Genomic DNA, 25,001 nt, shown 5'->3' on the forward strand with positions numbered 1-25,001 from the left:
CTAATCTTGGGATTAATTGATAAAAACATAATTCGCTTGTCCTTATTGAGCAGTAATTTAAGTGCGAAAAAGTATAGCGGACTAGCTTCTGGAACTTCTTCCGACATGCTGTCAAGCATTTTGACTACTTGTGGAATACCATATGGATCCATAACAAGAGTCTAGATGTGGCTTGACTCATATTGTCAGCTGCACTGCATAATTTTTCTATTTGACTAGACAATCTTGCAGCCCCTCCAATTTGCTTTGAGGATTTCTTTCTTCCAGTTTTAAAACGTGAACTTGATATCTCAGGGTTTTTTCTTTTTTGATCGTTTCCATCAATTTGAACATCATTTGAGATGTGAACATCATTTGAAATGTGAACATCATTTAAAATGTGAACATCATTTCTCATATTTTCTTCTTCATTCTCTTCAGGTATTTCGTTGTTAACATCCTCAAAAAAATCACTACGGAGTGTACCAAAAGAAGGTGCCCATGCTTTATCACCTGTTGCAACTATCCCCATGAACATTTGGTCCAACTTCGCTTCGAATTCAGGATCAATGCCCGATGTTCTAAATTTTTTAGCTTCAGGCACAACCTACATATAAAATGATAGTTTAGTAATAGTAATTATCAATAACCTCATAAATAAGGAAAAAATAAAAAATATTAAGAATTATTAATGCACCTGGAGCCTACTCTCCCACCAATCATCCGATGCATCAACAGTTCTTTTTATAGGATTCCACCCTAGACCAGTATCTTCGCCTTTAAGTTTCTTCCAAGCTTTCCATTCTTTTTTTAGGGCATCCCACCTATTTTTAAGTTGTCTTTGTGAAAAACCCTTGCCCGTTTCTTTCTCAAAGGTGGTCATTATTTTCAACCATCCATTTGTTTGTGAAATGAGTACCAGGCCTATTGCTTTTCAATACCTCTTTAATACAAATATCACAAAATATTTCAGTCAATCTCTTATCCCACATTGCTTTCACTTTTTCATCACTAACTTCAACCGCCGAAGTACTCATCTATTGTGTATACGAACAGATTCGTTTCAGCCAGTAAAACAATCAAGAAAATCAAATGTCACATAAGTATATTTGTTTACATATGTATCAAAATTTTAACTATATGCATGAACAAATAACAGTAAAAGATATGTATGTCCTTATTCTAAGGGAAACATCTATTTTTTGTATCAATTAACTATTTAAAAAATATTATGGGTGACTCCATTTTGATACACTCTCTCACCATTAATTAATAATAATAGCAGAATATACACATTAGTCTTATATATAGGTATAATATTAAAATAACCAACAGAACCTACTCAACAAAGAAAGAGAAAGATAAAACAAGCAACTTTTGCTTAAAACGCTTCATTTTCATATTCGGTATTTTAATTTTCGTTCGGGAATAAAGCTTAGAGTTTCAATTTTGAATCTGAATTTCTGTTCCTGTTGTTAGAAAAAAAAAATATAGAAATTTTAAGCATGGCTGAAATTTTGGGGAACTCAAATCTGTATGTACATTATAGGACTAACTTGTGACATGCATGATATGGATTAATGTATTTGATATAACATTGAGTTAGATATTTGTGGGTGTCAAAATAATTATAAAAATCATATTCTGAAAAATAAATTTCTTATACACATAATAATAAATAATATTAAATTTTATATTATAAACCTATAAAAACAAATAATTGCATAAATAATAGTAAAGTATACACCCCATTATTCGCTTGTTAAAGTCAAAAAAAATCCATGCTCTCTAAATAGAAAGAAAAGGTAAAGGGAAAATAGACAATAAACAACAGATATTAGATATGGACACATGACATTATCTGTAACAACATCTTTCGTCCATTTTCCATAAATCAAAGTCCAAGGTCCAAACATGCACAGCAAAATCTCTCTTCCCACTTGACATGATGTGTTGTTTGACTTTGCATTGACCACATTTATTTCTCCTTCAATGCTGAAAAGACTTACCATTCCTTTTCTATTTAGCATCTCAGTCCCCCAGTAAACAGTATTAAGATTCTTGGTTCAACTTGTTCTTCCTTCATTTTCTCGCTAAACAAACAAAAACAAAATGTGGGGGTGAATTATTTCAAGGTGATGCATGTCCTTTTCATAGCCATTACTCCCTCTCTTTCCCCATAAATGTTTCCATGTCCTATGTCTGATAGAATCTGCCATTAATGGTTTTTCCTTTTCATCTTCACTGCCCTCTCTTTGTTTTGTTTTGTTTTTTTTTCAATTTCATTTTTTTTCCAGTTCTATGCAACTAATAAAAGAAACACCTCAAAAGAAGGAACCCCCCACCCTCATTTACTCTCTTCACTGTTGTTTTTTGTCATTATTTTTCTGTCTCAATGATGATTTTTCAAGGTTCAGGTTTCTTTAATGTTTATGATGTATTCGTCAACCATCAATAGTTTCACTGTTGTTTTTTTAGCAACAGAAGCCAGCTTGAAACTCACTGATGATGGCATCGCATCCCCACTTCATATCGTATTTATTTCTTTGATAATCACTTTCGATTTGCCTAGATAAGATCAAAACTCGCATTTAAAGCAGATCTCTCTTTCTCTCTCTCTTGTTCAATTTCTTTATATGATTTAACTTCACAACACACTTGTCACTCAAAAATCACAAAAACTCAGCGAACTCAGTGAAGTTACTTTAAAAAAAAAAAATCATGCCTATGTTTTATTATGTTGAATTTAGTGTGTAGTGTGAAGGTGATTATGGCTTGAAAACAGTATTCATAAAAGGAACAAAAAAAAAAAAAAAGATGGGGAGGACACCATGTTGTGACAAGAAGGGGTTAAAGAAAGGGCCATGGGCACCTGAAGAAGATGAGATCCTTACAAATTACATCAAGAAACATGGCCATGGAAGCTGGCGATCGCTTCCTAAACTTGCAGGTTTTTTTTGCTCACCTTTTTGGCCTTATGACTTGAGTACCAAGAAAACCCTTTTTATTCTTCTTCTTTAAAAGCATTTTGGAAGTTTTCCTTCAGGACCAAAGGGGAGTTCATTCGGATTTCCTATACACTAGTATATAATTGGGTTTCGTTTTTTTTTTTTGAGTTTACTGATATTTCAAGTTGATGGGCGTGTTTCGATTTAGAGCTAAGTGTAACTTGGTGTGCTATTTCTCTGTTGGCTTATGTTTAAACTCATGGGGGTTTACAGGTCTTCTTCGGTGCGGCAAGAGTTGCAGGCTTCGATGGACGAACTATTTAAGACCAGACATAAAACGGGGTCCCTTTACCCTTGAAGAGGAGAAGCTTGTCATTCAGCTTCATGCCATTCTTGGAAATAGGTATTTCTTTCTTTTATAGTTGGGATTTTATCAGCCTTCTTTAGAATACGAAACAGACTTGTAAAATTGGGTTAAATTTGAGTATACTTAGGGATATTCAGATAATCGAATATTAATATCCATACTTAGAGATGGATGGCAACTCAGTTAAGAAATGACTGCGGATTCATTTTTGTATAAAATACCAGATATTATTACATATTTTATCATTTTATAATTTCATGTAAAATCTAAAAAAAATACATTTATTATTTTAGCTAAAATATTATTTTATATGTATTTGTTATATGATTTTTTAATAACATATAGCAAAAAAAATAATGAAATCTATGCAAGACGGGTGGTGAATTTGTGGCTTTTTAACTGAATAGCACATGATGAATTTCAGGTGGGCGGCCATTGCTGCTCAGTTACCGAGAAGAACGGATAATGAGATTAAGAACCTATGGAACACTCACCTCAAGAAACGACTGCTTTGTATGGGTCTCGATCCACAAACTCACAAGCCCTTTACCCCTTGCGGCGGTCCAACCGTAGCTGCCCCGACGTCTCCCGCCACTCGCCACATGGCTCAATGGGAGAGCGCTAGGCTCGAAGCGGAGGCTCGCCTTTCTAAGGAGTCATTGCAAACAAATTCGACACCAATTGCAAAACCGGACTCTGATCATTTTCTACGGTTATGGAATTCGGAAGTCGGTGAATCGTTCCGGAAGATAAATACGGAATATAAAACTGTGTATCCTTGTCCAAGCCCAATATCGCAGACATCTTCATCAACAAAATGTGGATCGGTTTCGGCCGTCACGATGGATGTTTGCCCCAACATAGCAGGGTCATTGAACCCTGCAAGCAATCCAATCGAGGAAACAGAGTGCAAGAGCTTCATCAAGTCTTGCATTGAGGAACCATCGGATTCGTCGTGTTCGAGCGAGTCCGAAGATTCATCCGACACTGCACTGCAATTGCTGTTGGATTTCCCCATTAACAATGACATGAGTTTCTTGGAAAATTGTTGATAGTGAAGGCATGATATGATTGATAGAATGTTTGCCTGAATTTTGGTTTGGCTTATAGTGCCAAAGGTAGGTTATTGCCTAGTGGCTCAACTTTTTTGGTATGCTAGGTGATTAAACCATTGAAGACAGTTTATTAATATTATATATGGTAGTAGTAAATATGAATATTATTATGAAAGCCAAATGATGCTTTTTTCCTTAAGTTATTTCAGTGCGTGCATTACACGTAACTGTATCCAATGACGTTCACCCCGTATAAAAATACTTACTAAATGTTCTGCTATGAAATTATGATTTTATGTTATCTTCTTTTAATAGGAGAATGATAAATTAATCTTTTCTTTCTTAGTTTTTGCATTTTTAGTTGAATTTAAATTTATTTAGAGGAAAAATTAAAATTTAGGAGAAAAAATTAATTTATCATTCTCCTATTGAAAAGAGATAGGGATGACGTAAAATTACAGTTTCATAAGAGAAGGGATTAATTGTAATTTCATGTCATTTTTATCTCTTTCTAATGAGAGAATAACAAATCAACTTTTTTCTCCTGATCTTTTAGCATTTTTAGTTGAATTTGAATTTTTTTAGGAGGAAAAATTTGATTTGTCGTTCTCTTATTAGAAAGAGATAAGGATTACGTTGAATCACAGTTTCATTTAATTTTTTCTCTGTTTCCTTAACCTCAAATTCAAGTCAACGAGCACAACAATTGGAGTGAAAACCTAACTCATCATTTAGCGTCTGAAGTGACTTAACGGAAAATAAATCTTTACCTTTTTAAAAATAGTAATCAAACTTATTTATATTTTTACATAAAAATTAATTTGAATAAAAAATATAATTTTTAGGCACCAATAAAATAGTATCACATCATTTAATTTTAAAGATAATAAAGTATTATTATACACTCATCTATATTTACTATCTTTTCCAATTTAATTTAACTTTAATTAAAGTGCTTAAAATAATTAATTTTAAAATTATATTTGTTTTCTTTCAGGAATTAATATTTTTTTATTTTTGTACAACCAATTTAAAAAATAGTTTCTAGATAATGGATTTTTCTTTTTCTTTTAAATTGTTTTCTATTTCATGTTATACATTTTTAAAAATAAAATTATATTGTATTGAATATTCAATTATAAGAATTGTGTAAATTTTAAAATTTCTATGTCATTTGATTTTTTTATTTTAGATACTTATTTTTTATTTTAAAAACTAAAGTTAGAGCAGGTTGAATATTGATTGGTATATAATAATAATTTCAGTCTTTAAAATATGGATTTTTATGAAATAGGCCAAAAAATTTTTTGTACTGAAATAGGTCGTCAAAAAGATTATTTACGAAAATGGTATACTTTTTGTATTGGCGCCTATCTCAGAGGCACCAATGAATTAAAAACTATTAAATTTTTTGGATAAAATATTATTTTTTTATTCTTTTAAAAAATATTTAAATAAAAATACGGGTCAAAATACGGTCAACGGGTCAAAGGGGAAAATGAGTCGGGTGGCGCCTGTCAGGTAGGCGCCACTAATTGTGCCTCATAGGGAGGCGCCAATGGGTGGCCTTCTGCCCACCGCTGCACCGCTGCAAGAGCAGCATGGTGTTGTCCCTTCAACACCATAATTTTCAGCCTATAAGTAAATGGTCCCCAAGCATGCAATGGACGGTAGAGAGAAAAAAAGAGAGAAAGGAGAAGAAGAGAATAAGAAGAAGAATGAAAGAAAAAAGGTAATGTATTATTTTAGTAAATAATTTTGTTTATAATTTAAAGAGTTTAATTAAGATATTGTGAATTTTTTGTTATTAATTATTAATTATAAATTATTTATGTTTTGTTATTAATTATTAATTATAAATTATTTATGTTTAGTGTTTATAGTTTGGATTAGTATTTTGTATGAATATTGTAATTTTTGGATGAATATTGTAATTTTGTATGAATATTGTAATTATTTTATAATTAATTTTGTATTTATAGTTTTGGGTTAGTATTTTGTATGAATATTGTAATTTTTGTATGAATATTGTAATTTTGTAATTTTGTATGAATATTGTAATATTGTAATTTTTGTATGAATATTGTAATTATTTTATAATTAATTTGTTAGTAATTTAGGATTATGTTATAAATTTTGTGTTTGTAATTATTTAAAATTTAATTTATTAGGAATTTAGGATTAAGCTATAAATTGTTGTGTTTAGTTTAGTATTTGGTGAGTTTAACATATAAGTTTATAAAAACTTAAAAATCATTTTATTAAAATTTAATTATAACTAACTTTTTAATCATATAGTTGTTGTTAACTCATTTAATTTTTCTATAATGTAACTTTTATATAATGTAATTTTGTTTGATTTTGTATTTATTTGACAAGATTTATTGATTTTTGAAACAAATTAAATGAATTCATTTTTTAGTTGTAGATTTGCAGAAATGGGTTCTCGATTAATAATAATAATAATCACATATCAAGTACTATTAATGAAATGGTAATAAAATTTTTATTTGATACTCATGTTATTTGTTGAATTAAATTATATTGTATTAACTATTTTGCTAATTTCATAATGTCAGGGTCCGTACCGCGTATTGAAGGGCCGTGTTAATAGTGCAAGGTTTCTGCTAGATGAACGCCTAATACCATACTTAGAGTTAGCCGGGTTCGGATCAACGGCATTGATCCAGACTTTTGATCTGCGATACGACTTGATTTCCGATTTAGTCGAGCAATGGCGTCCGGAGACCCACACATTTCATTTGCCGTGCGGAGAGTGTACCGTCACTCTAGAGGATGTTGCAGTACAGCTCGGGCTTCCCATAGACAGGAATGCGATCACTACTATAGTATACATCATCACCAATCACATCAGTCTCGGCTGCAGCATTAAGATCAATATCGATCCCGTGTATAGTTGATTGACTATCAACATACGATACCGGAACCACCATACATGGCGCTTGAACTCCATCTTCTTCACCTAATGGAGTGGGATCTTCAGTTGCTTCCACACCGGCTAACTCAGCAAATAACTAAATCGGTGCATTTTTGTTGCTCCGAGTCCCACAATAAAGAGCGATCATTGTCTCCACGTCTTCATTGCCTACAAGTTCCATTTCGGTAAATTTTATTGGATCTGTCGAAACTGAAAACTTGTAGAAAACTTTTGATATCTTTCACCCACAACGTCTATAAATTTTTTCACTAATTTTTTCCTTCATATCATCAAACGAGATATTTCTATTAAATCTCATTGCTACTTGTTTGCGACATTCAAATATACATCCCACGGTTGTTGTCAAAATTTCTCCATCGAAATAAACGCATACAAAAAACTGATTCTCCATTTTCAATACTAGATCTGTTAAAAAAAATTCAAATTTCTTAAAACAGTTTCGAAATGTAAAAAAATTACATAAAATTTTTAATGCAAAATTTTTCATTTAGAAGCTAACAAAATTAATAACTTAACAAAATAACTTTCAAATAATAAAATTACTAACAAGACTCTACATTCTATTTAAAAAGAAATAAACCAAAATACATTATCCTTCTTCTTCTTTTCCTTTCTTTTTTTCTTCTGCCTTCCTTCTTATTTCTTCCGTTTCTCTGCTAAAAATTATGTCTGTGTTTCGGGGGTATATATAGGGAAAAATAATACCATTGGCGCCTCTCAACATGGCACCACTAATGGCGCCTCTCAGATAAGCATCACCATTGCCGCCTCTAAGATAGGCGCCACTACTTTGTATTATACCGGGTCATATACTGACCCGGGAAAAAAATTAATTATATTTTATAAAAAAATTTAATAGTTTTTAATTCATTGGTGTCTCTGAGATAGGCGCCAATACAAAAAGTATACCATTTTCGTAAATAATCTTTCTGACGACCTATTTCAGTACAAATTTTTTTTTTTGCCTATTTTAGTAAAAAACCCTTAAAATATGATGATATGGCGAAATTTTATTGGTGCCTAAAAATTAAGGTTTTTAGAATGATTCTAACATAAGTTATTCCTAAATATTAATATAAAATATTAATAATTTCAATATTAGTAAGCATACATATTTAATTATTTATATTTAATAATATAATAAATCATTAAATAAAGTATTCAATATTACAATTTTATTTTATAATAAATTTTAAAATAATAATTTTAAAGTTTAAATAATATTCTTCATATATTATTAAAATATTTATATTAGTAATAAATATTTTATAATATAAAGGTTAAATTATACCATAAGTCCATGTACTCTTCATAAATTTGGAATTTAGTCATTGTACTTTTATTTTTAGAAATTTAGTCTATTTACTTTTCGATTTCAAAATTCGAGTCCAATTGTTAATACTATTAATTTTTTAATTTGTTGATGTGACATTTTAAATAAAAATACTTACTTGGTAACCATGCAACTAAAAATGACTTTGTAATAAACCCGAATTTAACGAAATAATTTTAATAGTGTTAATAGTTGGATCTAAATTTTGAAATCTAAAAAGTAGGACTAAATTCTCAAAAATAAAAGTACAGGGATAAATTCAAATTTAAGAAGAGTATAGGACTTATGACATGTTTTAACATAGTATAAAATATGAATATTTTAATTATATAAATATGAGTATTTGTTTAAATTATGCTTAACTCCATTTATCCTTCCAACTTTAACATGTCAATATGCACCTTCATATATGTAATTTATATTAAGTTTTAATTAGACATTATTTGTTATTAAGTTTATATATGATATTAATTATTAACAAAAGAAATTATACTATGATATTTTTGTAACAATTATTTTTGTGTTGTGTTTGTTTCACTAAAAACAACTTTTAGAAAATGGTTTCAGCAAAAATTAGCCAAACAACAGAAAATATTTTACGTAGAATCATCCATACATCAGAAAATATAAACTTTTCCAAAAAATCAATCTCTTTCCCACAAATTATTTTATAAAATTTGAGTCACATCTAAAAAACTGCCTTCCATAATGGCTATGCCGAACCTTTCGTAGGCGACGATCTCTCTTTGGGAAAAGGCTTGATCGAGCCGATTTTGTGCCTCTTCTCTCTTCTCCCATGGCTTTTGTCATGCCACATATCGATTTTTTTAATTGTTTCTATATTTCACTAATTGATCAAATTAGTCTATAAATACTTTTCATATGTTATAAGTCCATGTACTCTTTATAAATTTAGAATTTAGTCTATATACTTTCATTTTTAGGATTTTAGTCTTTTTACTTTTTAGATTTTAAAATTTAGGTCCAACATTGTTATGATTATTTTGTTAAATTAAAGTTAATTCGGGTTTATTACAACTTCATTTTCTTTAATAACATTGCTATCAAGTGAATATTTTTTTATTTCAAAATGTTACACCAACATATTTAACAGAAAAAATTAATAGTTTTAACAATTGAACTTGATTTTGATCTAAAAAGCAAAGGGATTAAACTTTTGGAAACAAAAACATAAGGACTAAATTCTAAATTATGAAGAGTACAAGGACCTATTGCATATTTAAACCCTTTCATTAATGAAAAGAAAGACTGTTGCACAATTACTCGAGCTATAGCGCAACCATCCCTATCCTCTTGCATCACAGGTAGCAGCTCCTCTAGTGGATGTTGCATCTCTGGCCCCACTGCCAATTTAGCCAATCGACCCGTCGCCTAGCATATCCTGAATTGCTTGAGCCATAGCATTAGCCGGTGGTCCTTTGATTCTATTCCTCAACGTTTGAACAACGCTTAAGTTATCCGACTCAATCATTAACAGTCGATATCCCTTTAACAAAGTTTTTAATACTAATTCAATCTAAATTATTTTTTTTAAGATTCAATTGATTTTTTTTACTAAATGCTCTTTAGATCTTTCACTTAAAAATAATAAAATAAACAAAGGAGATTTAAAATTCTATATTAATATTAACTATTTGTGCAGAATGTACAACTCTATTAATTGAAGAGGACAAGTTGAAATATAGACCGTTGGTGTTGCCGTGTCTGGTTGAATTTGACTTGTATAATTTCCTTAGATCTTCCCAGAGTTATTTGTGGCGTGGATTATGGTTGGGGCTATTGTTATTGTCATTCACATTCAAATGCAGTGGCTTATGCGGTCGATTATGACTATATATATATATATATTTCATTTAAAATTAACAAATTTTTCCATAAAAAATAACTTGTCTATTACTTCACATCAAAAGTCTTATTACTTATAGAACAGAAGACGAGTTCGCTACAGTTAAGAGGGTTTTTACGGGATCATAATGGAAGATGAATTATTGGCTTTACTAGGTATTTGAGTAATTGTTCTGTCTTTTATTCTGAGCTTTGGGGCATTCTTGACGGGTTGAAACTCGCTTTTGATCAGAGATTTGAAAGAATTTTAATTCAGATAGATAGTATCAAAGCAGTTAATGTTATTCAAGATGGAGATCGAGATCAATCCATTATCTTTTGAAACTTCTAAGTCAGTGGAGTATTCAGCATATCCCTCATGAAGAGAACAAAATTACAGATAGAACCATTAAGGATATACGTAACAGAAGAATTGAGTTAAAATTATCAGAAGACCCATTTCAATATATTACACTTATTATTTAGCCTCTGACTTATAATTCTTTCCCACAAAAAAATCTTACTACTTAGATTGAGTGACAGTGCATTCAACCCAAAACAAGTTGTGGATTTACATTTATTTAAGCAAATCAAAGTTGCTTCCTTTTTCTTCTTTATGTTAATATGTTGTTTCATTTGGACAAAAGAAATTAATACCCAAAAAATGTCCACTTTGTTTTAGGTAATAGGCAACACAAAGCAGAGCCTTAAATTCTGTGTTTTGTTGTAATCCTTTGTTCGGTAGAATAGCACTAGGAAAAATGAACTAATAGTTCATCCATTTTTGAATGGAGGGCGTTTTCGATCCATATTTATTTTTAGTGTGATGTGTTTAATTTTTTTATTATTTTACGTTATAATATTATTATAATATTTATTTAATTTTATAGTTATTGATATTTTTATACTAATTATAAATAAATGCATTGATCATATAAAATGGTTTAGAATAATTTTAACTAACGCAAAAAATAAATAAATAAAATTTTAGACTGGAATTCGAGAACCGTTGCTCACGAGTATGATGTATTGTTTAAAGGAGCAAAAAAAAAATGTGAATGAAAACGTGATAACATCCATCTCCGTTTTAAAAGCAAGAAAAATATTAACCAAAATTAACGTTCTCCTCCATGCGAAATGTGAGACTGTGTGCCTTACCACATGTTTATTTGCCACCAAGTCATGCCTTCTTTGATATTGTTTATTAAATATAGGCCAGAGATTTATATATGGTTTTGGATAAATTTTGCTATTAGCCCCTGTACTCTACGAAGTTGTGGATTTAGTTATTGTATTTGAATTTTGTCATTTTTAGTTTTTGTACTTTTTAAAATTTTAAATTTTAGTCTTCACCAAATAATAACTGTTAAATTCATTCGATTAAGGTCTATTATTTCCAAAATCTAATGCGACAAACATATTATCATTGTGTAATGCCATGTTAGCTTATTATTTTCACATATTACTCACTAAAAAAATCAATTAATAGATTAATAACTATCATTTGTTTCAAAATTAAAATTTCAAAAGTATATAAACTTAGAATGATCCAATTAAAGAATATGAGCTAAGTCTACAATTGTACATATAATACAAGACTACTAATTGAATCTAACAGAACAAATTTAACTTCTACTATTTTGTCCAAGACTAAAATTTTAAAATTCAAAAAGTATAAGGACTAAAATTGACCAATTTAAAGTGTACAAGTCTAAATTTGATCATATTAAAGTATAATGATTAAATCCATAATTTTTGCATAGTATAGGGACTAATAACAAAATTAAACCTATAGTTTACCTCTAGCTTCGACTTTCCCCACATAACCAAACTTTTTAAAGTCATTAAGAAGGTTTCATTTGACCTTAATACATAAACCTAAACGACATTCAATTCCGCCCTTGGCCTGCCCTTCTTAATTTGGTCTATTAGCTGATAAAGGATCGATCCTGGTTTGGTCGAGGTGGAGAAGTTTGAAGGGGCTTTGAGCTTAACAATGTTAGGTATAAAGAAGAAATACCATGTTAAACAAGAATTGGACGATGACAAGCCCTCCATCCATGGAAGAATGAAAAGGAACAATAATAATAATCAGAACCATCAAACTGGTTTCTGTCTTATGTCCATGTTGGAGTTACAAAAACCCATTATCAATACGCCTTGTTGGCCCGTCAAGAAGGCGGCGGCTTCCACAATCATCGCTGTCTTTCTCATTACCGTTCTGATGGTTACCGTTGGTTGGCTTGATATTGTAAGTCTAGCACAACCCTTAATTATATATATGTATATGCATACGTATGTTTATAGCTGTTTTTTTTTCTATGTAGTCCTTCTTTTCAGGTGTTTCTTCATATCAAAACATGGTCGTGGGTTCCAAATCAACAACGGCAAGACACAAGCCCGAGTTCCCACTCGAATGTTCCACTGAAAACCAGACACAAACATGTCGGAAGGACTATCCTACCACCACCGGTATTCCACCCATGAACACATCAAAAGTTGAATGCCCGTCGTTCTTCCGATGGATCCATGAAGATTTACGGCACTGGAAGCAGACAGGGATCAGCCGAGACATGATCGAGGGTGCACGCAAGACGGCGCATTTCAGGCTGGTGATAGTGAAGGGAAAAGCATACGTAGAGAAATACAGGAACTCGATACAGACCAGAGATAAGTTCACTTTGTGGGGTATATTGCAGCTTCTAAGGATGTACCCTGGAAGGTTGCCGGACTTGGAGCTGATGTTCGATTGTGATGATCGGCCGGTGGTTCGTTCAAGGGATTTTCAGGGTCCAAATGCCCGACCACCGCCGTTGTTTCGGTATTGTGCTGATGAATGGAGCTTGGACATTGTGTTCCCGGATTGGTCCTTTTGGGGCTGGTAATAATGGATTAATTTACAAAATATATACGATTGCTATTCTTTTTAGTGTTTATGAAACTAAGAGTGTGAAATGGTTAATTTGTTATTAGGCCTGAGACCAATATAAGGCCGTGGAGAAATGTATTGAAGGAGATAAAGAAGGGCAACGAGAGGAGGAAGTGGAAGGAAAGGGTGCCTTATGCTTATTGGAGAGGGAACCCCAGCGTCGCCCCTGCTAGGAAGGACCTTATGAAATGCAATGCTACCGACAAAAATAACTGGAACACCCTCCTATACGTTCAGGTCAGTCAAAGATTTTACCATTTTCTCCCTTCTAAATGTGTACTGTCATAGAAATTTCCTTCGGTTGGGTTCCACCGCTAGATGCGCATTGTTTCCGTGTTAAAGCGGAAGAAACAACATCCTTTTCTGTATTGGGAAAATTTTAGCCTGTATTGATCTACCAGTTCGTCCTGATAGTATCCGCCGATGCATACTATTTCCTATTATATTAAAGATTTAATTGAAATGTATTAATTAAAAAAAGTAAAATTTAATATTTTTAGATTTCTTTCTAGTGAATATTTTTACATTTAAAATATAAAAATTAAAATATAATAAAAATTCACTTACCCGATTATAAAAAAAAATCCTTACTCATGTCATCATCCAACTTCTTTTATATAAAAAATCCTCACCCTTTGAATTTTTTTCTTATTAAATTTGAATTTATTGAATCGTAAATTTTATTCGTGGAGTTTATTAAGGATATTTGATATAATTAATAATTATTTTACATTTAAAATTTATTCAATATCATTTATTTTATAATTGTTAAAAATATTGATAAATTCAAACAGATATCTCGAAATAGACCAATATCAATACGAACTAATTTTAGTAGAAAACGATGCGTTTATTGACGTAATACTGACTATCTGGAACCCTCTCAATGGTGATACTTATATTTACAAATGGTAGAATTATTTGGCCCGCCTTATATTATAGATTAATTAATGAACAAAATTATAATTTGGGATAAAACGGCAAAAGTTCTAAATAAAAATAACTTCACACATTAAAAATATTGATTGGTATCCTTAATTGAGAAGGCATATTTTACACTGTTTTTAAGTGACATGAAAAGAAAAGAAAAAAAAAGCGTTGGATGAAGTAATGAGATATAGTGTGCTTCAATGAAAAGATAAAATTATAGGAAGAGTATTCAAGAACTCTAATAGTAGATCACAAAACAAATATGGAAGAAAAAATTATGAATTTTAAATGATACTAACTAAATTATTCACTTTTCTTTTATTGTATCATTATAAAAAGTTGCAATTTTCTTTAAAGTTTAAGCTTAAATTTTGCCGTTGTACCTATTAGCTTAAAAATTTTAACCATGTAGAGATACAGTCCTTGTATTGTAAATTTGTTATATGTTTTATTCCAGGATTGGGACCGAGAATCTAAACAAGGGTTCAAGCACTCAAATGTAGAGGACCAATGCAGCCACAGGTAATCATTAAAGAAATGGAGAAAATTGAAAATAAAATCAAACGGTATGTTTACTTTAGTTTTGGTTTGATTCTATTATTATTTGAATGTATTTAGTGGAAATAAATATTTTATCTTTAATTTAGTCAAAACAACTTAAAATTAGTATATAAAATTTTGTATTTTTAAAAGTTATAAAAATAGATGAATTGGATTCAATTTCATGATGTTTTATATTCTATCTGATTTCAATTAAGTGCTACAGATATAAGATATATACGGAAGGATGGGCGTGGTCTGTAAGCGAAAAATATATCCTAGCTTGTGATTCAATGACCTTATATGTAAGGTCTCGTTTCTACGATTTCTTCATCAGAGGCATGCTACCACTGCAGCATTATTGGCCCATTAGTGAAAACACCAAATGTAAATCTCTCAAATTTGCAGTGGAATGGGGCAACCTTCATCCTCGAAAAGTATTTCTTTATTCTAAAACTTTGTATATATATCAAGAAAATGGGAGTTCATTTTTTTTTTCATTTTTAAAATTTGTTTAGGCACAGGCAATTGGGGAGGCTGCTGGGAAATTCATACATGAGGATCTAAAGATGGACAATGTGTATGATTACATCTTTCATTTGCTAAATGAATACGCCAAGCTCTTGAAATTCGAACCTACAGTTCCTCCGGGAGCAGTCGAGCTGTGTTCGGAAACAATGGCTTGCCCGACAACCGGTACGTGGAAGAAGTTTATGGTAGAATCCTTGGTGATGTCTGCTAGCGATGTAACCGCATGCCGTATGCCTCCACCTTATGAACCCCAAGAGCTGCGAGACTTTCTAGAAACAAAGGCTAATTCAACGAGGCAAGTGGAGATGTGGGAAGACCAATATTGGCTTAGTCTGTATTAAAAGCAATGAAAATGCCTAACTTTTGGACCTCAAGAGGTGGTCATATGCAATAGTTTTGGGATTTTTTTTATTAATTAAAACATCCAAACCTTTTTTTTTCCTGTTGAATAGAGCAATAATCACACTGGCACATCTCTTATATAATATAAAATTCACAACTTGGTTTAACAAAATTAAATACATAGGTGATAAAGGAATTTACATAGTATAATAAAAAACACAAAATCTTCCATAATGTTGGACTACAATTCAGGACACATAATAGCGAAAACTAAAAAACAAAGCGAACTCCTAATATATATGTACTTGAGATATATAAGATATTCTCGAGTTTATATTCTTTTTTAAAAACTGCCATCTTATAAATATGAATTTTTTTATGAGAGAACCAGTAAGGAAGGAGATAAGGAGGATAATGTGGGGGTTCTAAAGGCCGAATTATCCAGACAGGGTTGTTACGTTCAGGTAAGGTTTGATGGCCTAAAGGGCATGTCCATAGTGGAGGGAGTGTTCACACTAGAAAAGTTGGGGTGCCATGGGACACGAGTGGCATGTTCACAAAGACAGATGGACAATACCCTCCTAAAGGTAATGGGTAGTCTATTCGCAAGGACTAGTAACTCGGTGGCCAAAACCCTTCTGGATGGGTCAGGAGATTGAATGGAGGTAGGCTTTTCAAGGCGCTGGTAATCCGATGACTAACCCGGCAATGGAGAGCCGAGAGTTGCTTGCGAATGCTCCTCAAGTGGCTAGTTATATTGCCACGTGTCCAAATTCGTAAAGGGTGTACCAGACTTCAAACCTCAATATTTACAATTTCATTTGTTAGCTCAAAGCTAAGCTTGAATGTAGTTAGAGAGTTCCTAACATATACTTGTGATATATATATATATATATATATATATATATATATAATAGTGAGCCTAATAAAAGCTATAATCTTCCATAAATGTTGGACTATAATTCAAACAGAAAAAGCAAAGGAATTCTTAAAGGAGAAATATAAGATAACCTTGAGTTTTGAGCTTAGTATAAAAAATAAATTTAGGATTTGATCCAATTAATTCATATAATCATTTTAAAGGTTAACACTTAAGTTCAAATTCAAACCTTAGTATTTACAATCCATTTTCTTATCTCGGTCTATGACTTTTTTTTGTTTAATACTATAGGAAATCAATCTAGGTTTGTGATTAGTTGTATCACATTGTATAACTAATTCTTAGGAGATTAATTACCTAAAATATTGATATTATATATTAGTTGTATCACATTGTAGACGGTGTAATTTTTGTTTTTCATTTATTTTCTAAAATAGAACCATAGAAACCTTGGTGACAATTTTATTTTAATTACTCATCTTCTTATATATATCTATTTTATAATTGTTTATAATAATTATATTATGTTATATTCTAAGTTTGATATATATATGTATGAGATGATCCACAGTTGATTGATTAAAAAAAAAAGAAGTGTGGTAATGAGAAAATACATATGTTATATTGTTCCATTCACTTCTTTAGGTTATTCGATTACTATGAGAAGTGTGGTAATGAGAAGTTGCATGTCAAAGATTGGCTCTGGAAAGGAAAGACTTAGGTAACGTTTGGTTGGGTGTAATGGCTATGCCATTACAACCCTATTTCGCGGGCCCCACCTATTCTGTGATTTGGTTGGGTGTAATGCCCTATTACGGGCTTATTACATTACGCTTCTATTCCCAAAATTCTTTGATTTCTATTCCCTTCAAAAAGCTCAGTTTAGCTTTCCGTTTAACCCTCCTGATTTCTAAGCCCTGTTTTACCCTCCCAACCCGAATGCCACCTCCAGGTTATATGCTCTATCTTTTTTTTTTTGTATTTTCTTTGATTTTTCTCTTCATCTTTGATTTTTTGTATCGGCACCCGGACAGTTGATTTGGGAGGTAGTGAAGAAGAATAATTGCTTTTTGGTGAGGCAGTTTGGAAGAGGAACTGCTAGCCTTCAGTTCAGCAAAGAGCCCAACAATCTCTACAACCTACACTCCTACAAACACTCTGGTATTCTTTTGATCCAAAAGTTTCATTTTTTTTACTATTATTTTTCATTTGAGGATATTTGATCTGAAGTTTTATTTTCTATTTCATTTCTTTTTCGTTTCTTTAGAAGTGAGGCGAAATGGTATTTTCTCATGTCAAAGAAGAACTTATTTATATATGAATTCGTAGTTATCGAGGAAACGCGAAGGGAAATATTGGGTATTTCTTAGAATTGGATCTAGTTTCTTGAAAAATTGAATGGATTTTAACTTAATCTAAGTAAATTCTAGGATTTTCTGGGGAATCCTAATTGATTTAGAACTCTAACAAAATGTAGAATAAAATTATTATTTTATCTTCCGAATGGTCGAATCGGAGAAGATATAATTTATGACTAACAAGCTATGATGTTTGTCTAATATATTGTATTTAATCCTCCGCTTTCTCATGTTCGCACATTTTTGTACGTTTTGTTTTTAATTGAGTTACTCTGTAATTTTAGGGTTGGCAAACAAGAAAACAGTCACCATTCAAAGTGGGGGCAAAGACCAGTCTGTGCTGCTAGCAACCACCAAGACTAAGAAGCAGAACAAGCTTTCGGCCTTGCTTCACAAGTCACTCATGAAAAAGGAGTTCCCCAGGATGGCCAAGGCGGTCAAAAACTAGGTAAATAGTTAGTGTTTTCTGAAACTCATTTCTCTACTCTTTTATTGGGTTTGCTATTGGTAATTTGCTAATAATTAGGCTGTCTTGTGTGTGGAAAGAAATAGTTTGTCTAAGATCATGTTGGAAGCCTTTTTTATGTTGGATTTTTATATTTAATGTCTAGTCTATGAACTAGTAAAATTTGTTGGATTTCTTGGTTAAATAATGATTTGTCTGTCTAAAGGTGTAGTTACTTGCCATTATTCAAGCATAAATTTTCCTGGAAGATCTTGCAGTGATGAAGCAATAACATGTAAGAAGGATTTATTTGTTGGGTTCTTCTATGAAATTTACTTGTTACGCTTGGCTTTCGAGCTTTAAATGTTATAAAATGTCATTTCAATGCTTATATTGCTAGCTTTGGGCAATAATGTGTATATTTATGCTGAATTTTAGTGTGTGAACTTGCCAAGTGTGCACTTTGTTTTTGTCTTTATTATTACTATATATTTTCAATGATATTCGAGATTTTGTTAATGTATCTTTCTATGATATCGATATTCAGATAATCTAGTTTTAGGTGCTTTTCTAGTCCTTTTATAATTAAGTTGCCTCTCCAACATTTCGGTGATGTACAACTACTACATGCCGATTTAACAAAAGCGACCTTTGCAAGGTTGAGTCTTGTGCACAGAGTCTAAAGGTAGCCAAGTCTAGTGTCAAGAAGAGAAACAGGCAAGCATTGAAGGTTCGTGGCAGGAAGTGAGCTAGACCTTTCAGGTTGTATGAGCTCTGCTATTTTCATTGCCCTAGACATTTTTTTACCCCTTTTTTGAATTTGTCTTATTTTTCATGGTTTGAACTAAGTTGTTGAATTTTATATCTAGATAGATTTTGAAACAACAGAGATTTGGAGCTATTTACCTTTTATTTTTCCCCTGATATTGAGACATTTGCTTCTGCCATTGCAATTTTATAGCCAACTATTATCACCTTTCCAAGATAATCCTGTAGCAGTGGAACTTTGTAAGTGTCTGTTGATTGTGAAGTATATAACAAAAGTATGAGCCATAATAACTGGGATAAAATATATGATGTCGATTTTATTGTTTAGACTTTTCTTCCTTGGAATTTGTCAGATTATTTTAAGGTGGAGATTGAAAATGGTTGACCCCAAAACCAGAAAGTAGAATGCTAATGTTAGGATCAAGTGAAACAAAGAACGAAAATAAAGAACCAGGGCAAGGAAGTTCTCGAAACCAAAACAATCATGAATTGATTGATTAATCGAAACTTGAACATTCATCATTGATCTTTCTAGTATTATATATTATAGTATTATATATTTTATAGTATTATATATTATGATTTTAGTAAATTCATATAAGAATTTTAATATTAAGAATTTTATTAAATTATATTTTTTATTAAATTATATTTAAAAATAATTAATTTAAATTATATTTTATAGTATTGTATATTATGATTTTAGTAAATTCTAAGAATATTTAATATTAATAATTTTATTAAATTATATATTTTACTAAATTATATTTTTAATAATTATTATTTTAAATTATATTTTATAGTATTATATATTATGATTTTAGTAAATTCATTTAAGAATATTTAATATTAAGAATTTTATTAAATTATATATTTTTATTAAATTATATTTAATAATAATTATTTTAAATTATATTATATAGTATTATATATTATGATTTTATTAAATTCATATAAGAATATTTAATATTAAGAATTTTATTAAATTATATATTTTTATTAAATTATATTTAATAATAATTATGTTAAATTATATTTTATAGTATTATATATATTATGATTTTAGAAAATTCATATAAGAATATTTAATATTAAGAATTTTATTAAATTATATATTTTATTAAATTATATTTAATAATAATTATGTTAAAATATGATTAAATTATTTATTAATTATATTAATAATCTTATTAAAATTTAATAACAATAACAATAATTATCTACCTAAAAAATTACGCTAAGGGGTATTCTAGTCATTTTAGTTTTTTTCCTTATGCTATTACAACATCGTTCTATTCAACCAAACACAAGAATACTATTACGCCTCTATTCCATTACATTCAACCAAACAATTGAATTACTATTACGCCTCTATTCCATTACACCTCTATTTCATTACAACGAACTAAATGTGCCCTTAGTTTTTAAGTGGTTAAATATGACTCACCTTCCTTTCTTGGGATCCTATCTAGTGCACGGTTCACATTCACTTCTTCGATTTTTCCCTTAAAATAAAAATTGTGAAAAATCAAAATTGTTTGTTTTTATAATTGATTGATTCTTGTGAATAAATGAATGTGAATATTATAAAATTTCCATAGCATATATTGAAAGCATGTCATATAGATTAGGTAAGAATGCTACTACGACTATTGTATGATCATTCTTGAAATATGGGATAAAAACCTTGCATGATTTTAAAATATTGAGTGGGAGAAAGTGATTGAACAAGACTTACAACCTCTATTGATGGTCCCTAAGTGCTAGCATAATCAAGTTTTGAACCGATTCCTACCCTGGTTGCACCCCAAGTTAAACTTTATCATGTGGGTTCATTGGATGAGATTTCCTTTTAAGGACAACTAGTCATGCATGACTCTCAGTAAGATTGTCCCAAGATGAATCACAAATGAAAACATATTCATGATGGGTGTTGAGTCAATGGTTACACACTCAATATTGTCTCTTATTAAAAGTTTCACAAGAAACGTTATTTAAGGTAGAGATGATGACCAAGCATTAAACGATTGTTGATTCGTGTGAAGTTTTGAGAATTAAGATTCACGAACTGATTGGATGCAATCTATGTTTTTGCTAGCTAATCATGGGTACCCAAGGCGACATGATTGATGGGTGTGAGAATGATCGTAGCAACATAAAAATGTTTTGCAAGGTTTTAATATAAGATGCATGCATCATACTGCATTCTTGATATGTTGATGAAATGAAAATATTTACTTAATACAAAGATAGTAATTAGTGAATATTTATTGTTTTTCAGTTCAAATATTTCTCTAACTCCTCTTATTAACATTCTTATTGAGAATAAATTGAATAGGGATAACTTTCGAGAATGGAAACGGAACTTGCTGATAGTTCTCAGCTATAAGAAACACAAATTTGTTCTTGACAAACCTTGCCCACTTGAAGCTTAGCCCAAAACGAAAATCGATGGAGAGATTCTGACTCGATTGCTCGATGTTATATGTTAGCGAGCATGACTAGTGTGCTACAAAAGTAATACGATAATTTCTGTACTACTAAAGAGATCATAAAAAATCAGAGGATTTGCTCAGAGGCTAAGTCGCATTGGCTCGACAATTTGCTATTACAAATTTGATGAACTCTCAGTAGAAACCCGACACTCCGGTCAAAGAACATATGCTTAAGCTTATGAGATTCTTTGCGAAAGCAAAAGACGATGGGGTTGAACTAGACATGAACACTCATATTTAAATAGTGTTCAAATATTTGAACAAGGAGTTTGTTGGCTTTAAGATCACTTACAAATTTAGGGAACAAGGTGTTGAACTTTACTTAGCTTACGAAGAAATTACAATCCTATGAGTTGCTACTGAATGGTGGTAAGCCGATTAAGGAGAAACCTGAGGCAAACTTAGTTGTGGGCTGTTAGAGTATGCCCAAAGATCAATCATGGGATGGTTGTAATAACATACTTGATTTATCATGTTTATTAATATAAGGCGTTACCATTATTATTTCAGTTTCTTTTCTGTGTGTATAAATAAACAGTTTTATAATAATGTCCTAAGAATAATATGATTATTCTTAAAAGATCCTTAGTCAAGTATTATTGTTAGATAGGAAAATGATAATGCATTAAGACTAACATGTAGTTGATTGATGATAAAGAGTTATCATTGATATGGAATGTCAGAATCGATGCATGAATATGTGAGTTAGAGAACAACATATTGGATTGACCCATTATGAGTATGTTTCCTGGATTATTATGTAATTGTCTCGACATTACTCATAGTGATTAATATGTATATGATCCTCAGACTTGAGATCATCATAATCCCAACATCGTGAGTAGTATATTTTGATACGATCAAACGTATAATCAGAATCGGTTGTTCTATAAAGGCTGATGTTGGATATACCACAATCGATGTAGAGGGATATGGTTGGTCGATATAGAATAAGTCCCTCCTACATAATGGGAGTAATATCTTGGGCCATTTGATTAAGTGAGACTAGAAATGCATGGCCATGCTCAAATAAGTTGATATGAGATGTCATACTTATTTGTATATTGTAGTCTGCTTAAGGTATCAAGGAACATGGAATGGACTATACAAGTGTGACTATTCCATGACTTGTGTCCAATCCAGAGATAAATGACTTAAGGATTATTGCATAAAAGGTTAATCATAAAAAAAAGGTTATGTCGAATCATGATCTCTTATGACTTAGGCAGCAATGATGCATTGCTAGATGCCACTCATTGTTTGTAACATTGGAATCGTTCTAGTATTACTGCTAACGTTACAAGAACCTACAGGGTCACACCCTATAGTTGAAATGAACGGAATAAACCATAGTTGGTATTATTTTTGGGTTTCGCTTGAATTAAATTAATTATAGAATTAATTTAATTCGGTAATCAAATTTCCAACACATTATGTACAAGTTTTTTTGTACGCATAATAAGGACATGAATTTGGTTAGCATATGAATTCAAATAAATATATGGTTTACCAAAATTATATTATAATTAATGTAATTATAATTTTCGGTTTTAAATATTATTATATTTATTTAATTCCTAAAAACCCTAAAATAATAGGATATAAGAATCCCGTTTTTCTTTATTTTTGGGTCTAGCAACCGTCAAAGAAAAATTACTTTCAAAATCGTTTTGGGGATTTCTTCCATTCGTAGTCAACTGGGTGGATGACGTAGAGGTCGGAGTCTCGATAGATTGCGGCTTGGTTCGATTGTAGATCAGACTACACATTGTTGAGAAGTTGCTGTCTACTCAGAGCAAACATTAGGTAATTTCGTAACCCTTTTCACCCCGATTCGTTTCTCACACATGGTTCCGTGGTTAGGGTCGCCGATTATTAAATTTTTTTCGCTGCGCCGTAGGGGTGCCGGCGATCTAACAGTGGTATCAGAGCCACTTGTGTGACACGGACTCAGGTTTAAATACTTGGGTGATGCAATTGTATGAGATGCATGCTTCAATTTTATTAAATTTTCGACTGTTTAAATCGTTTAAGAGTAACCTGGTAATCGTTCCTTTTGACAATGGATTAAATGTTAATCATGGTGTTATGGCCTAATCGGTTTTATGTTATTACTGTTAAGTGTTAATAGATCTATGACGATGCGACGGTGGTGTTGACAGATTTCGATAAGAGTTAACTGGTTAGTGGAACAAGGGTTGTTCCGGCATGAAACCTCAGGGATTAAAATCCCGAAAACATGATTCTGTTGATAACAGTTATCAAATCGTGAGGTTTCATTTTGAATGGGGTATGCAGTTCGTGCCCCCGTGTAAAGTATGTTTTTTTAATAATAAATAAAACTTGGTGGGCCATAAAAGTTGAAAGGATATGTTTTAATACACCTTAACAAAAATGTTTATTTATGTAAGCTATTTTTAACATGCACGGTGTTTGAAATGCATAGTTATAGCCCGACAACCCATTTGATAAAAGGTTGTAATTTTATAAATACGGCCTGTGTGTCGTGCCTTGCTACTATTCTTTTGTATTTCCCTTCTCATCTTACTCCCTCGTATGTAAAACAAGTTTCTACATATTGTAATTTGTAAGAGTTGCTGTGGGGTTACCCGAGAAGGAAGATGGGCCAACCAGTGTGGACTGATAGCTTGAAAATCGGCTTACACCTTTAGGTTTCCTTTTGGTTCTCCCATTGGCTTGGGTTGCGCCACCTTAGTTTATGGGCTATAACTATTGCATTTATTTATTGCTTTATTCATGTATGAGATGCTATGGATGTCTAAAGCATGCTAAATTTTAACCATGTTAAAATTTGATAATATTGAACCACATTAATTGATGAGATCAATTAAATGGCTAAATGGACTAATGTAAACCATAATTGGTGAGATGGAACGATTTCAATAAAATCCCTCTATTAAAATATTAAGTCAACATAGCCTTCCAATTTTGCCCTCGTTAAGGCCTCGATCAATACTGTGTAGGTTCTGCTAAAACGAAGTACTAGTATTTATCTTGGTTAAACGCGAAGAATAAACAAGTGATATTTGCTAGTTAAAATTAGTTAATGACTTAACTAAGTTATTCTAATAGGATTAGAAACCTAGAGGCGAGTAGTTTGGATAAATTATAAGATGATTAGAACAAGAGTTGTTCACCAAACTTTAGGAGTTACATATGATGTAATTAGCAAAGTGTTGCTTACCTAGATAACCATAATCTTGAGAGTAAAGCCAAAGCTGACTTAAGAGGAGGTGAAATATGGATTCTTAACCCACTTGAAATACTTTTCGAGAA

The 25,001-nt window shown here is 31.2% G+C and overlaps 3 protein-coding genes and 1 non-coding gene across 4 annotated transcripts; all 4 read left to right on the forward strand.

Annotated features, from left to right (window-relative positions):
- The first annotated feature begins 2,068 nt into the window (after positions 1-2,068).
- On the forward strand, positions 2,069-4,548 carry LOC105791594 (transcription factor MYB17). The gene is made up of 3 exons (XM_012619719.2): positions 2,069-2,929; positions 3,201-3,330; positions 3,719-4,548. The coding sequence occupies exons 1-3, from the start codon at positions 2,797-2,799 to the stop codon at positions 4,344-4,346; spliced, it is 891 nt and encodes a 296-aa protein (XP_012475173.1). The 5' UTR covers positions 2,069-2,796; the 3' UTR covers positions 4,347-4,548.
- Positions 4,549-12,373: 7,825 nt separating this feature from the next.
- Positions 12,374-15,858, forward strand: LOC105791596 (uncharacterized). The gene is made up of 6 exons (XM_012619721.2): positions 12,374-12,737; positions 12,814-13,367; positions 13,460-13,652; positions 14,803-14,867; positions 15,112-15,322; positions 15,404-15,858. Exons 1-6 carry the CDS (start codon positions 12,483-12,485, stop codon positions 15,755-15,757), a joined length of 1,632 nt encoding a protein of 543 aa, XP_012475175.1. The 5' UTR covers positions 12,374-12,482; the 3' UTR covers positions 15,758-15,858.
- Positions 15,859-17,648: 1,790 nt separating this feature from the next.
- On the forward strand, positions 17,649-18,444 carry LOC105791597 (60S ribosomal protein L28-1-like; the record flags this gene model as incomplete). The annotated part of the gene is made up of 2 exons (XM_052634855.1): positions 17,649-17,799; positions 18,281-18,444. Coding segments are annotated over 2 exons (315 nt in total), but the record flags the coding sequence as incomplete, so codon positions are not given.
- A 268-nt stretch (positions 18,445-18,712) lies between these two features.
- On the forward strand, positions 18,713-18,802 carry LOC128032306 (small nucleolar RNA R24). The gene has a single exon (XR_008188433.1). It is a non-coding gene; the product is annotated as a small nucleolar RNA R24 (small nucleolar RNA).
- The last annotated feature ends 6,199 nt before the right edge of the window (positions 18,803-25,001 follow it).

This window comes from Gossypium raimondii, chromosome 8, assembly GCF_025698545.1.
Source record: "Gossypium raimondii isolate GPD5lz chromosome 8, ASM2569854v1, whole genome shotgun sequence".
Classification (NCBI taxonomy): domain Eukaryota; kingdom Viridiplantae; phylum Streptophyta; class Magnoliopsida; order Malvales; family Malvaceae; genus Gossypium; species Gossypium raimondii.